General features: G+C 36.0%; 1 protein-coding gene across 1 annotated transcript in view; it reads right to left on the minus strand.

Annotated features, from left to right (window-relative positions):
- Positions 1-12160: 12160 nt before the first annotated feature.
- KIF11 (kinesin family member 11) overlaps positions 12161-15435 on the minus strand; it is a 38595-nt gene continuing 35320 nt past the window's right edge. Inside the window, exon 22 of the mRNA XM_081074743.1 lies at positions 12161-13756. Within this exon, the coding sequence (XP_080930869.1) occupies positions 13625-13756 (132 nt within the window). The 3' untranslated portion in view covers positions 12161-13624. The remainder of the gene's footprint in view (positions 13757-15435) is intronic.

Consider the following 15435-nt stretch of genomic DNA (forward strand, 5'->3'; position numbering starts at 1 on the left):
TAAAGTAAAACACAGGAAGTCTCCACAAAAGAAAAAGAAAGTAATTTTTCTTTTCCAAGTCAAGTTGTTGTCCTTCCAGTCTTAGTTGTGGAAGGCGCAGCTCAGCTCCAGGTACAGTTGCTGTTGCTAGTTGCAGGGGGCGCAGCCCACCACCCCTTGTGGGAGTCAAACCGGCAACCTTGTGGTTGAGAGGACGCGCTCCAACCAACTGAGCCATCAGGGAGCTCAGCGGCAGCTCAGCTCAAGGTGCTGTGTTCAATCTTAGTTGCAGGGGGCGCAGCCCACCATCCCTTGTGGGGCTCGAGGAATTGAACTGGCAACCTTGTGGTTGAGAGCCCGCTGGCCCATATGGGAATCGAATCGGCAGCCTTCGGAGTTAGGAGCATGGAGCTCTAACTGCCTGAGCCACCGGGCCGGCTCCCAAAAAAAGCAAAGTAATTTTATTAAATCTTAATGTATTAAGCGAGTATTAATCATCTATTATGATCAAAGAAATTTGATTTCTACCATCTTTTATTTGAAAAATCATAATTGCACTGTTACTTCAAACTCCATACATTTAAAATATTTTGATTATATTTAATTATCCAATATTTATTTTAAATAAGTGATAGATACTCTTTCATATAAGAGATAGGAAACAGACCTATTATTTGTCTTTATAGGAAATCCAAGAAAGGATTATTAGGTTTGTCAATTCATTTTCTATTCCTATTGATATAAAGAAAAATAAAAATGATTCTACAAGAGTAGCTTGACTTTGTTTTTACGATGCTAATTTTGAGTTATCCAAGCAAGTGATCTATAATTCAGTGAGAAAGTAACAATAGCCATTTATAATAATATAAATATATACACATACACACACACACATACACGCACACACATATATATTTTATTGGGGAATATTGGGGAACAGTGTGTTTCTCCAGGGCCCATCAACTCCAAGTCGTTGTCCTTCAATTTAGTTGTGGAGGGCGCAGTTCACTGGCCCATGTGGGAATGGAACTGGCAACCCTGTTGATCAGAGCTTGTGCTCTAACCAACTGAGCCATCCGGCCGACCCTAAAATAATCTTTTTAATAGAATATCCATGAAATGGTTCTACCCGTTTCTCTTCTTTCTCTTCTTCTTTGGGTGAAAATGTCCCAGGTGAGACCTGCTATTGATGCTCCTATTTAACAAAGCTGCTTGCTTCATCAGATAATCTTCGAAGCCAAGGTAGAGCAGCAAGGTTTTAAGTTTTCTTCAGAACAAAAGCTTTTTAATAAAAGGTGAGGTTAACCCTAACAAGGTATCAGATCAAATTCTTCTTTTCTGAGGTCTTTTCAAGTATACACTGGGGAAGTAACTTTGAAGCCGTGGAAGGTGACCATAAAGACCAGGAAAGCCTTTTTGGCTAACAAGGGGTTAGAAGAAATGGTAAGTAAACATATAATAATTTTATTTAAGAGAAATAAAATGGGAACAAAATAGGCACACATTGGAAAAGGAAATCTCTCTTGAAATCAGCTTCACTATTTGTCTAACAAGTTAAAAAATGTTAATGGGAGACTACACAGATTCTGCTCCCACTTAGGATGTTGAAAGCTGAAGAGCATTGTTTCCACTCTAACAAGAAAAAACTAGATAAACTACACAATCATAACTTTTCTCGAACCCATCAGAGAGCTAAGGTCTCAGGACAGCCAAGTACACTAAGGAAAGACAGGCCTTCCAAGGAGACACAGAGATGAGCAGTAGCTGATCTGTGGCAGAACTTGAGGAGGAGACACCAGATACCACGCAAGTAGGTAAGAATTCAGCTCAAGTTTTAAGAAATTGCCAAAGGCTTCATGTGCGCGGACGTGAAAATACAGAATTCCTAGAAGCTGAAGACACAATGGGAATTTGCACCCATGAGTAGGCTCTTCAGACTTTATCACGTCCTCAAGCAAAACAAGAGGCTGGGCAGGAGACCAGACAAAGCCTCCATCTGTGATGCAGGCCTGGAAAAGGGAGCAGCCACCACAAGAAAGGCATGAAGCTCTGCCCAGACCCTTCTTCCTTGCAGACAAAAGCTATAGGAAGAAGGGCAGCAAACCTTGTGTCTCCCAGGGAACAAGTGACTGTGATACAGGTAAAAAACAAAAACAAAAAAGAAAACAGAAAATCCCCTCTACTCCTAGGGGAGGAGCAGGGAACTAATAACACTCCTATAAAGAACCTGCAAAGATACCAGCAGAATTTGGCTACTCCAGGAAGGGACAGGATCACTGATAAAGTCTGACTCTCCCAAGACCCAGGGACACAGGGTCTGCTCAGGACTAAGGCTGGACCCGAACAGCAGAAAACCACCCCAACCCCCACGAGCAAGCCAGCAAGGCCAGCAAGCCCAGAGAATCAAGGGACAGCAGCCTTTCCATGGCAGAAGGGCAAAAGTGTGCTTAGAGACCCTTCCTGGGCTCAGGCACACAGAGGAGGCTGAAAGCTGAGGGTGGAGCACAAACATTGAGAAAAGCCCTCCAGCAACCTAAACCCTACCTAATCCAATTACTGAAAACCAAAATTAAAAAATTCGGAGGCGGCCTGAGAAAAACAGACATTAAATGTAGAGGAAAAAAGATAAGAATTACACACCAGGCTTCTTTTTTTTATTAGAAATTGTGCATATCAGAAGACAATGGAGTGACATCTTTCAAGTGTTGAAAGAAAATAACTGTCAAATCAGAAGAGATTCTCTAGAACCTTTCTTTTTTGTTTGTTTTTAAATTAAAGTTTATTGGGGTGACAATTGTTTGTAAAGTTACATAGATTTCAGGTGTACAATTCTGTAATACATTATTAGAACCTTTCCTTTCCCCTTTCCTTTCCTTTCCTTTCCTTTCCTTTCCTTTCCTTTCCTTTCCTTTCCTTTCCTTTCCTTTCCTTTCCTTCCCCTTCCCCTTCCCCTTCCCCTTCCCCTTCCCCTTCCCCTCCCTTCCCTTCCCTTCCCTTCCCTTCCCTTCCCTTCCCTTCCCTTCCCTTCCCTTCCCTTCCCTTCCCTTCCCTTCCTTTCCTTTCCCTCTTTCTCTCTCCCTTCCTCCATCCTTCCTTTTAAAATTTTTTATTTTTCATCCAACAGCAGTGTGTAGAGAGAACAATATGCAGATGCTGTTCATTCCCCCCACCCACCCACCCACACACCATGTTTAAACTTTGAGTCAGAATAGTCTACAGATACATGGTGGACTACGTAAGGAAATAAAAAATCTGGGCTATTAGACTGAAAAGGTATGTTTTATGTAAATTTTGAAAGGAAAATGTGTCAAGAGCATGTTTTTAAAACTTATTTGGGCTTCATTTTAAAACTGTTTTTTAAACCCAGTTATTTCACTTGATTTGCTGGCCTCTGAGAAGAGATCTGAATTTGTGACCAGAGCTACAGGTTCAGTGTCAGTATGGCTTGTGCTGGTCATTGTGCCATATACTTGTTAGAGATGAACTGTAGGAGCAGAGCCCATTCTTTCTTGTCAGCCTTGACCTAACGATGTCCCCATTCCTAGTTATTTGTCATCACATAATTGGTGTTGATTGGAAACTTCCTGAAATGGGGAAGAACTGCTTGGTTGTCTTTTCCATGAAACTTAAGCATAGTAATATAAATAAAGTAATGGTTGGGGGAGGGGAAAGAAATGTGTTGTTGTTAGGTTCCTACACTATACATGAATTAGTATAATTTTTTAAAAATTTTTTATTGGGTAACAGTGTGTTTTTTCCAGGACCCATCAGCCCCAAGTCAAGTCACTGTCCTTCAATCTGGTTGTGGAGGGCGCAGCTCAGCTCCAAGTCTAGTCACTGTTTTCAATCTTAGTTGCATGGGGCGCAGCCCACCATCCCATGAGAGAATTGAACTGGGCAACCTTGTTGTTAAGAGCTCGTGCTCTAACCAACTGAGCCAACTGGTGGCCCTAATATAATTTTTTTGAAGGTAGGCTATGACTAATTCAAGATGTATATTATAAGTCTTTGAGCAACAATGAAATAAAATTTTTAATGGAGATAAAATGGATCAAAAAAATATTCAATTAATTCTGTGCAGGCGGAAAAAGGAACAAAAAACAAAGGGAACAAATAAACAATTAACAAGATTATATATTTAAGCCCAACAACCATGTTAAATGTAAGTGGTCTAAATAAACTAATTAAAAGAGGTTGTCAGATTGGATAAACAATTACAATCTATCTACAAGAAACCCACTTCAAATATAAAAGACATAGGTAATTAAAAGCAAAAGAATGGAAAAAGATATACCATGCAAACAATAATCAAAGAAAGCTGGAGATTTACATTAATATAGAAGTTGACTTTAGAATAAAGAATATCACCCAGGATAAAGAGGGACATTACATACTGATGAAGGGGTCAATTCACCAAGAAATATAACAATTCTAAATATATATGTACCTTACAACAGAGGTACTAGAAACTGAAAGAAGTGAAAGGAGAAATAAACAAATTTACAGTGATAGTTAGAGACTTAATTTTTTTAAATCAATAGAACAATTAGAAAAATCAGTAAGGTTATAGAACTGGCAACCCTATCAATCAACGTCACCTAACTGACATTTATAAAACAATCTACCCAATGATAGGAGACTATATTCTTTTCAAGTTTAATATTTTGCTTACACTTTACTTATCATAGTCTAATATTAATTAGAAACTTTACTGCCTCCTGAAGGACCTCAGAACCCTTTAACTCTTCTTACTCTTCCATCCTATGTACTATTCTTGAGGATTTTAATTTCATGTATATTTTAGACGCTACAAAACAGTTATGCTTTATAATGATTTATCTTTTTTGATGCATTTATATTTTCCATTGTTCCATATTCTTTCCTATATCTCTGAGATGCTTTTTTTTTTTTCTTAAAGAACATTCTTTAGTATTTTTTTTTAGCACCAGTTTGGTGGCAACAAAACCAATTTCATTTCCTAGACACATAAAATGACTTTAAAGCCCCATCATTCTGAAAAAAACATTTTCATTAGGCACAGAGTTCTATGGTGGTAACTGGTATTTTCTTTCAGCACTTTATTTTTTTCTATTGTTTTTTAAATTCTCTATTTCAAGCATCTCCACTGTAATCTTTAACATTTCCTTTTTTCTCTTTGTTTTATGCCTAGTTTACACTTCTTTTTCAACATTCTTCAGGTGGAAGATCAGGCTATTAAAATTTTTCTTCTTTTTTAATAATGGCACTGCTAAGCTGCATCCCATATGTTTTGGTATGTTGTATATTTGTTCTTATTCACCTCAAAATATTTTCTAACTTCTCTTGTGATTTCTTCTTTTTCTCCTCCCTTCTCCTCCTCCTCCTTCTTAAATCAATAGAACAATTAGAAAAATCAGTAAGGTTATAGAAGAACTATCAATCAACTTCACCTAACTGACATTTATAGAACAATCTACCCAATGATAGGAGACTATATTCCTTTCAAGTTTAATAATTTACTTACACTTTACTTACCATAGTCTAATTCAAGTCATAGTCGATTTAAACAAATATCAGCTTTATTTGTTTCCTCATGGTCTCGTGATTTCTTCTTTGATCTGGTTATTTAGGAGTGGGTTGTCTAATTTCCACATATTTTTGAATTTCTCAAATGTCCTTCTTTTATTGATTTCTAATTTCATTCCATTATGGTTGGATAACATACTTTGTATGATTCAATCCTTTCAAACTTAATGATACTTGTTTTATGGTCTAACATATGGTCTCTTCTGGAGAACATTCCATGTGCACTTAAGAAGAATGTGTATTCTGTTGTTGTGTGGAGTGTTTTATAAATGTCTGTTAGGTCAAATTGGCTTATAGCATTATTCAAGTATTCTATTTCCTTATAGATCTTCTGCCTAATTGTTCTATTATTAAAGTCTCCAACTGTTAATTATCTATCTCATCCTTCAATTCTGTCCACTTTTGCTTTTTATATTTTGAAGCTCTGTTGTTAATTGCATATATATTTATAATTGTCATGTCTTGCTGATGGATTGCTACATTTTTATTTTAAAATGTCCCTCTTTATACCTATGTAGTAACAATTTTTGTGTTAGATCTGTTTTGTCTTATATTACAATAACCACTCCCGGTCTCTTTTGGTTACTGTATGCATGGTGCATATTTTAACATCTTTTTACTTTTAACTTATTTGTGTTTTTGAATCTAAAGTGTGTTGCTTGTAAACAACATATAGTTGAATCATTTAAAAATATATATTCTGCCAATCTTTGCCTGTTGACTGGAGTATTTAATCCATTTAATATAATTACTGATAAGGAAGGATTTATGTCTGCCATTTTGAAATTTTTTCCCTTCTATTCCTCCAGTGCTGAAAGCTTGCCCTCTTTCACATTTTGTATTTTCTAGTATGCTATAACTCTCTTGTTATACATATTATGTCATTTTTTAGTTGTCCTAGAGATCACAATTAGTATCTTAACAATCAAGTTCAATTAATACCAAATTAATATCAATAGTATACAAAATAATTGCTCTTATATAGCTCCATTCTCTTCCCTTTCTTTGTTTTTCAACAAATTTGGGAACTTTTCAGCAATTGTTTCTCCAAATATTCTTTCTGTCTCTTCCTTTCCTCTTCTTCTGGGACTGTTCATTTTACTTTGCTTATTTCTGTTCTTCAGACTGGATGAGCTTATCTATCTTAAAATTTGCTGAATTTTCTTCGGCTTGTGCAAATCTTTCTTGAGCCCCTCTAGTGAAGTTTTCATTTCAATTATTGCACTTTCAACTCCAGAATTTCTCTTTGGTTATCATTTTTATCTCTTTATTGATTATTGGATGAGCCGTTGCTTTAATATTTTTCTTAATTTTTTTAAAATATGGCTTCCTTTAGCTCTTCACATATTTTAAATAGTTGGTTTTAAGTCTTTGTCTAGTAAATCTACATCTCGGTTTCCTCAAGGACAGCTATCTATAGATTGCTGTTGTCCTGTATAAGGGCCATATTTTATGTCTTTGCATGTCTCATTATTTTTACAGAAAATTGGACATTTAAAATATCATGTGGCAACTCTGGATGTCAAATTCTCTCTCTTCTGTAGTTGTTATTGATGTTATTTGTTTAAGGACTTTTCTGAACTAAACTGTAAAGTCTGTATTCTTTGCCATGTGTGACCACTGAACTCTCTCTTCTGTTACACTATACATGAATTAGTATAATTCATGTATATGAATTATACTGTTAGCATAGTGCTCAGCAAACAATTAAATAGATTTATTTAAATTCCTGAATCCAGTAAGTATCCCAGCCATTGCCAAGAGGTGTGACTTTGTATTCATCCTCTTGGGATTTACAGGGCATCAGTTCCAGTCTCTCTTCACCATATCCTGTTTCCTTTCTCATCCTTTTGTCTTGCCATGCTTTAGTGTAACTATTTTCTTCTAACCTACCATCCACTTAAAAAAAACCTCTTTAACTGTGACTATTCAGCAACTAAGAGCATTCTATGTCTATAATTTACTGTATTTTTCAGTTCTAGAATTTCCATGATTGCCTTTTATAATTTCCAATTTTCATCCAAAATACGCCAGCATGTCTTTAGGTTCTTTATATGTTTAATTTTAAAAGATCTTGTTTGGCAACTCCATTAGCTGCAATTTCTGTGCTGTTTCTTTCTTTCTTTTTTTTTTTTTTTTGGATACTTAATTTTATTTTTTAACTTTTTTTATTAGTTTCAGGTGCACAAAACAATAGTTAGATATTTATCATTTATATCCCTCACACTGTGTCAACCCCCCTTCCCCATCCACTATCCCTCTGACATCGCAGTCATCACATTTCCACTGTCTCTATTCCTAATGCTGTACTCTGCTTCTTGTAAATATAAAATATATATATATATATATATATATATATATATATATATATATATATATATAATTGTAGTTGACATTCATTATTGTTCAGCTTCAGCTTCAGGTGTACAGTGCAGTGATCAGACATCTACATCGTCCCTGAGGTGGTCTCCCTAATGAGACAAGTGTCCATCGGATACCCTACAAAATCTTTACAACATTATTGGTTACATTCCCCAAATTGACTTTTGTATCCCCTGGTGTGCTTTGTTTCTGTTGTCTGTCTTTTCTCTTGGTTTTTGGTCAAGCTCCTTGTATACTAGGTTATTTTTAAAGGAGTGTATGGGCACACAAAGTATACAAACTTTTGTTTAAGAACTTTTGTTTAAGAACTTTTTTCTCTGCTAATTAATTCTACCTACACTATTGATGCCTCTATGATTCAATTACCTCTTATTTAATAGATGACAGGGATCCCTTTATATAGTGAATGCCTTTTGGTTTTAGGTAAAAAAAAAAAATCACATAATATAAAACAAATCATTTTAAGACTTCTTTTGACCATTTTGCAATGTATAAATATTGAATCATGTTGTACACTCGAAACCAATGTTATATGCCATTTATAGTTCAATTTTTTAAAATGAATCATCTTAAAGTACGTAATTCATTGGCATTTAGTATATTCACAATGTTGTACAACTACCACATCTATCTAGTGCCAACACATTTCCGAACTTCCAAATGAAATGTACTCATTAAGCCAGGGGTGTCAAAACTTTTTTCAACATTTTTTACCAAGGGCCATATGCAGTAAAATACACAAACAGCCGGGCCACTCACTGGAGGTGAAGTACATATTGCCTCACCTGGTTTATTTAAGTAAACTAAATCTATTTTTGGAATTTGCTGCGGGCCAATTAACAATGGATTGGGGACTGCAGTTGGCCCGCGGGCCGCAGTTTTGACGCCCATGCATTAAGCAGTCATTCCCCTTTCCCTCTTCAACCAGCTATGGCAAACCTCAATATGTTTCTATGAACTCACCTGTTCTGGATATTTCATATAAATGGAATCATACAATGTATGAACTTTTGCATCTGACTTCTTTCAGTTAGCATTATTTTCAAGGTTGATTTTCAGAGTAGCATATATCAGTATTTCATTTTTATGGCTGAGTAATAATCCATTGAATGTATATACCACATTTTGTTTATCCACTCTTACGTTGATGAACTTAGGTTGTTTATACCATTTGACTATTGTGACAGTGCTTCTATGAACATTTTTGTAGTGTTCTATGTACAAATTTTAGTGTGGATTAATTTTTTCTTTTCTCTTGGGTAGATACCTAGAATTTCTGGATCATATGGTAATTCTATGTTTAACATTTTTAGGAACCACCAAACTTTTCCACAGTGGCTTAACCGTTTTACATTCCCATTAACAATGTATGAGGGTTCCTGATGAACAACTTCACCAACACTTATTTTCTTTTTTCACTATAGCTATCCTTGTGAATGTGAAGTGCTATCTCATTGTGGTTTTGATTTGCATTTCCCTAAAGACTACACTCTTGCTGCTTCCCAGATTGTCTTCAGCTTGTGACAGTTTGATTACAATGTATCTTGTGGATCTTTTTGAGTTTATCCTGTTTGAATTTGTTGAACTTCTTGAATGTATATAGATTCAAAGTGTTTTAAAGAATTTGAGGTTTTCACCCATTATTTCTTCAAGTATTCTCTCTGCTCCTTTCTTTCTCTCCTTTCCTTCTGGTACTTCATTTTTGCAAATGGTAGCATGCTTCATTGTAGCATGCTCTACAAGTCTCTTAAGCTGTATTTATTTTTCCTTCATTCTTTTTTCTTTCTGTTCCTCTAATTGGACTATTTCAATTGACATAGCTTCAAGTTTACTGGCTCTATTGTCTTCTCACATCTGCAATTGGAACCCTCTAGTGACATACCATTCAGCTCCAAATTTGTATGGTTGTTTTCAGTTTCTTTACTGATATTCTCTATTTCTTGAAACATTGTTCTCCTGGATTACTTCAGCTCTACAACCATATATACCACAGTTGATTTAAAGTTCAATGTTTGTGCTTCCTCAGGGATGGTTTATGTAATTCCTTCTGTGAATGGGCCATACTTTGTTTGCATGCTTCTTAGTTTTTTGGTTAAAAATGAAACATTTTGAATATTATAATGTGGCAACTCTGGAATTAGATTTTTCATGCCTCAGGGTTTTTGTTGCTTGCTGTAGCTTGTTGTGAGCTGTAGCAGTTTTAGTGACTTAGTCTCTGAAGTTTCTTCCTTTGCTTGTTTTCAGCTAGTGTGTTGACAGATTTCCTTTAATGCCAATGGCCAAAATATAAATAAGAATCATAAAAATCCTGCCAGTCTACGTATTGGCTATGTTGGAGCGCACCTTCGAAGCTTAACCAGGCCATTTTAAATCTGCCTTAGCCTTCGCGTCCTGCTTGTGCTGAGCCTAGAGATCAGCCAGCAGTATAAGCTTGTCTTCTATGAATGCAACTTGGGCCTAAATATGAGTGATTTTCTCCATTTCCCAGTTTAGCCTGATGTTTCTGAATGGTCTGAGTTCACTTAAGAGATCCTCTCCTCCCACTTTTTCCTCTCAGGCTTTAGATACTCCTTTATTTACCTCAACTGTAGTATTTTGCCCCAGGTAGCAGCAGGTTGTTCATTAGCCCTACAATATTTTCAAGAAATGCCTGCCTCTTTTCCAGCCTGAGTTCTAAGTGCGACGAAACAAAGGCAAGTACCTAGCTTGTCCTTCAGGTTGCTCTAGATAAAACCATTTTTTGAGATAAAGATCTCGGCTTCTTTGGGACCAGGGACCAAGGTCCCATTCTAAAAAGATGGGCTGCTGTCTATCTTTAAGACCACCACAGAGCTGGGAAAGGGAGTGGAGCAAGAGAAAATAAAACACCAAAAAGCTTTCCCAGTTTTTAGGTTTCCTTTTTCTTGATTTAGCATTTGGTTGCTATAATCCTGTCTTCCAGAATTGACAGCTGTTTCTGAATGATTTTACTTGAGGAGGAATGGGTCCTTAAAGCTACCTGTTTTTGCTGCGTTATTTTTTAAAACTTTTATTTAAGTGTGTTTTTCCAGGACCCACCAGCTCCAAGTCGAGTAGTTGTTTCAATCTAGTTGTGGAGGGCGCAGCTCACAGTAGCCCACGTGGGAATCGAACCGGCAACGTTGTTGTTAAGAGCACCCCACTCTAACCAACTGAGCTAACCTGCTGCCTCAGTTATTTTTTGAGTGCTTAACATTGTATATGAAAATCTGTAGAGCCACTTTAAGGCTCTGGATGTTTAGATTCTCCAGATTAGTTTTGCTTCTGCCAGGCAATTAAACTAGTTGCCTTAGCATTCCTAGATAACTTTAAAACAGGAAATGAGATGACTCAAAGCTGGACTTCAGGCCCTCTGAGTGCCAATCTATTTCTCATTAATCTTAAACCAAGGTGTAGCCCTTTGGAGTGGAACTGAAAGCCTGGAATGTTTAATAAGGCCCTTCTTCCTTGGTGGTACCTGTCTAGTTTATTTTAGGAATTTAATACAATTTGCTTACCTCTGTAAATATACCCATTGCCAAATAAGAAATCATGGGGTAAGAAAGATAATGTAGAAATCAAATTTATTAATCATGGATTTACTGAGGGCAGTTATTAGATATTATCCATAGCTTATGTTGATATCCGATTTTGCAAAAATAAAAAAATTATATCATTTCTATAAAGATAATACTTCAGGCAAGGTTAAGTTTATTCCTTGAAGTAGTCCATTTTCTAATTCTCCAGTAGGGCTTGGTTTTACTTAGCTATCAAAGTCAAACCTCTCCAGATTTATATTTAACTTGATGTGGGCACAAAATTTATTCTTTGCACATACATTCCCCTTATCAGCAGGGGAAACTTTCCACGATCCCCAGTGGATGCCCGAAACTGCAACTTCAACTCTACCAGAAATATGGCAGCAGCTTCTTCATTGGCAGACACAGCCTCTCCAATAATTTTTATATATTTCAGTGCAAACCTATTCCTGAAGGTATAACCATTCCTTACTTGCAGTAAATGGCTTGGTGTCATTCATTTCTGGGGATCCCTTAAAGTCTTCCTTTAGGCTCAATGCTTTCTGGCACAACTCATTTGCTGTTCATGTCTTCCACCCACAAATTTAATGCCTTTTCCATCTTAACTAAGTGCTTATCATACATTACAGCTGTAACTTTTGCGGTTTGAGGTGCAACAGCAAAACTAGCACAAATTCCTTTTTCCTTTTTTCGCAATTCCATGGGTAGAAAATTCTTACTGTAGATCTTAGCAATCTTGGCATATTTTTCTTTCCTTATTATGCTGAGAACTTTCATCTTTTCACCTAAAGGGTGCACTTTATGGCTTTTCTTCGGCATATCCAATTTGCCAGCATCACTACTCTTGCATTTTGGGGCCATTAAATAAAATAAGGGTTATTTGAACACAAGCACTGCTATACTGAGATAGTCAATCTGATGTGGAGACTAACAGGCCAGTAGTGTATACACGATGGATATGCTGGACAAAGGGATGATTCACATTCCAGGTGGGACAGACTAGGACGGCGCAAGATTTCACCATGCTTCTCGAACAGCGTGCAATTTAAAACTTATAAATTGTTTATTTCTCGAGTTTTCCATTTAATATTTTTGGACGGTGGTTAACTGAAACCACAAACGTAAATCACGGTAATGGGTGAGTATTGTATTCCTTCTAAGTGTTCTGGTTCTTCATGCTGAAACATCTCAACTTCCACAAATCTGGTTGCCAGATCAAAATTGTATGAGCCCTTCTAAAGGTTAAGATTTCAATAGAAAAAAATATACATATACATATTTTATTATATACAAAGAATAATAAAATGTTTCATCAAGTAAAAAAAAAGAATACAAATTATAGTCATAATTAATAGCTTCAAAAAGTCCTTAAACCACTGCACAAGACACAGGCCTCAAAACAGAGTCACATAGCCATTAATCAGAGGTAGTTCTCCCATAACCTCAATCTGTTTTCTGGACTCTGTAGGGGCTCATGTGTGTCCTCATAAAGGAATGAAATGCTTTCACATCTATGGAGAAACGAATTAAAAATAGTGAAAGGAACTTCTACGGTTTTGTTTATTGTTGACAGTAATTTTAGAGATAATTATAGAAAAGTATTAAAGACATCTGGTAAAATTCTGGCTATCTCATAGTAAGAATGGATATCATTTTGTAGCTCTACAAATGGTTTGTTGACAAATAAAAAGGGAGAATGTGAGCTGAGAAGGCAGAATGGAAAAGTCTAGGGAAGGAGGCAAGCAAATAGACATAATTCAGTCATAGCAAGAAAAAGGAGATGGTCCTTCCCAAGACCAAGCTTTGGTTATATTTACCTAGATAAATTCAAGCCTAGAATAGTGCAGCTTCTATATATTTGCTGGTTAGTAATACACGAGACAATTTTCACTTGTTATGAAAGAACTATTTTATATCATTATATCAAAAGCTAGAAATACCTATTTACTCAATGCAAATCCCCAAAGAAACTCAATTTAATATTCAGTAAACTACAGGGATGACAGAAAAAATGGGTAGAAACATTTAATTCAACTCAATTTACAGTACTGCCTTGATATTTTTTCTATTTGTTTTTAATCTACAGAGAAAGCTCACGTTCTGGGGTCACAGGTTTTGTTTTTCATTTCTCTTTAAAATAAAATTACCAACCCTCAAGTTAACTAAAGATTTATCTGGGCTCGTAGAGGTAATCTGCTCTTTGTAACAGATTGCTCTGTAGTTTCTTCCACTTTAGACCTCTCCACTGGATTAATGCCTCTGTTTTCTTTGTCTTTTCCATGTGATTTTTTATGCTGTGGATTTAAGGAGAGAAATTAAAAGTGAATATAAAGTAACATTTGATTCATACTAGCTATACTCTTATTTTCAAAATTCTCTGGATTATAGGAAATAAATTAAGTGTGCAAAACTGGAAAGGCTCAACACAAATTTGAGTCCACAATTTGTCTGACCAGTAGAAATGAATGCCTGCTTCATTTTACCACCAATAGGAGTGGGGTGAAATATTAATAAATATAAATAAATATATAATGTAAAAATATGTAATATATTATGTTATATATAATAGTATAATTTATAACATATACTATAGAGTACATATATTAATAAAATATTAAATATTAATTTTCTCTATGATATTCCAAGGAATAATTACAGACTTTATTGTAGGACAGTCTTAACAGACAGCAACTTTACCCCCTCCCCCAGCGGATATTTCATAATGCCTGGAGACATTTTTGGTTGTTAAAACTATGGGGTGCTACTGGTTTCTATTGGGTTGAAGCCAGGGATGCTGCTAAACATTATATAAAACGCAGGACACCACAACAAAGGGTGATCCAGCTTAAAATGTCAATAGTGCTGCTGTGAAGAAATCCTGCTGTAGGGAAAAAAAGATTTGCTATCATGCAAAAAAGGCAATTCTATTTTAAGCAGAGAATCTGCTATATAGACTACCCCAAGACACTTTTTTAAACAAGTGTATTTTATCATTTATTTAAACTTATTTCATATTTCTCATATGGAAATTATATTTCATCGAAATCCTCATACTTACCTATAGAGAGCTTTAAAAGACAGATGACATTCACTGTAGAACCAGTCATCAATGCTGAGAAAAATCTTAAGCCTACTTTAAAGTTTTAAACCCAGGAAACACCCCCACATCAGACTGCTATCAGGGGAAAAATAATTTCTGAACTTCAGCTGAAAGTTTGAAATCCTATCCCAGATCTTTTCTGACTCTCTAGGGACGTCTTTGCCATAACTAAGGCAGGCCTTCAAAATGCCTTGAACAGTAACAATGAGAGGATTTCCAACCAGCGATTAAGTTGTCACTAAGGTTCTCTTATATTTCTCCCTTTTCTTAACTTTATAAGATAGAAGAGGAGGTTAAAAACTGGAAAGAAATATATAGAAGAGTTCTCTAATAATAATGAATAAAGTAAAAGGTAGGAAGAATTTTGGGATAAGATTGCCTTACGTCAGACAGAGAGGGATTTAATAGACTCTGAGCTAGAAGTTTTAACAGCTTAAATTAGACCTCAGTGGAAAGACCTGCAAGTCTGTTAAGGACAGGTACAAGCATATACATATCAGAAGCAGCACTTCACTGTAAAATGGAGACATGGGTGTCTTAGGTAACGAAAGCCTTAATTAACAAACTGTCTAGGCTCATGTCTCCAAAATAGTAGGAAAGAGGCTAGGCAGTTTATAGTGCCACACTCCCAACAGTGTTTAAAAGGGGGTAGGAGAGGTCACAGAATCGACTTGCACATGATCAAGGCAGGCAAGGAGCTCAGGAAACGGGGGAATAGTAACGAGAGCAAACCCTCAGGCTAAAGAAATCACTAACATAACCTGAGAGGCCCTTAGTCTCTCAATCCTTTAAAGTCTGATTATGGACAGAGATAAGCTTCAGGACCTCCATGTCAAGGAGAAGCCAATGGAAACTACTGCTCATCCATTCGGA

Source organism: Rhinolophus hipposideros (genome assembly GCF_964194185.1).
Source record: "Rhinolophus hipposideros genome assembly, chromosome: 15".
NCBI classification, from domain to species: domain Eukaryota; kingdom Metazoa; phylum Chordata; class Mammalia; order Chiroptera; family Rhinolophidae; genus Rhinolophus; species Rhinolophus hipposideros.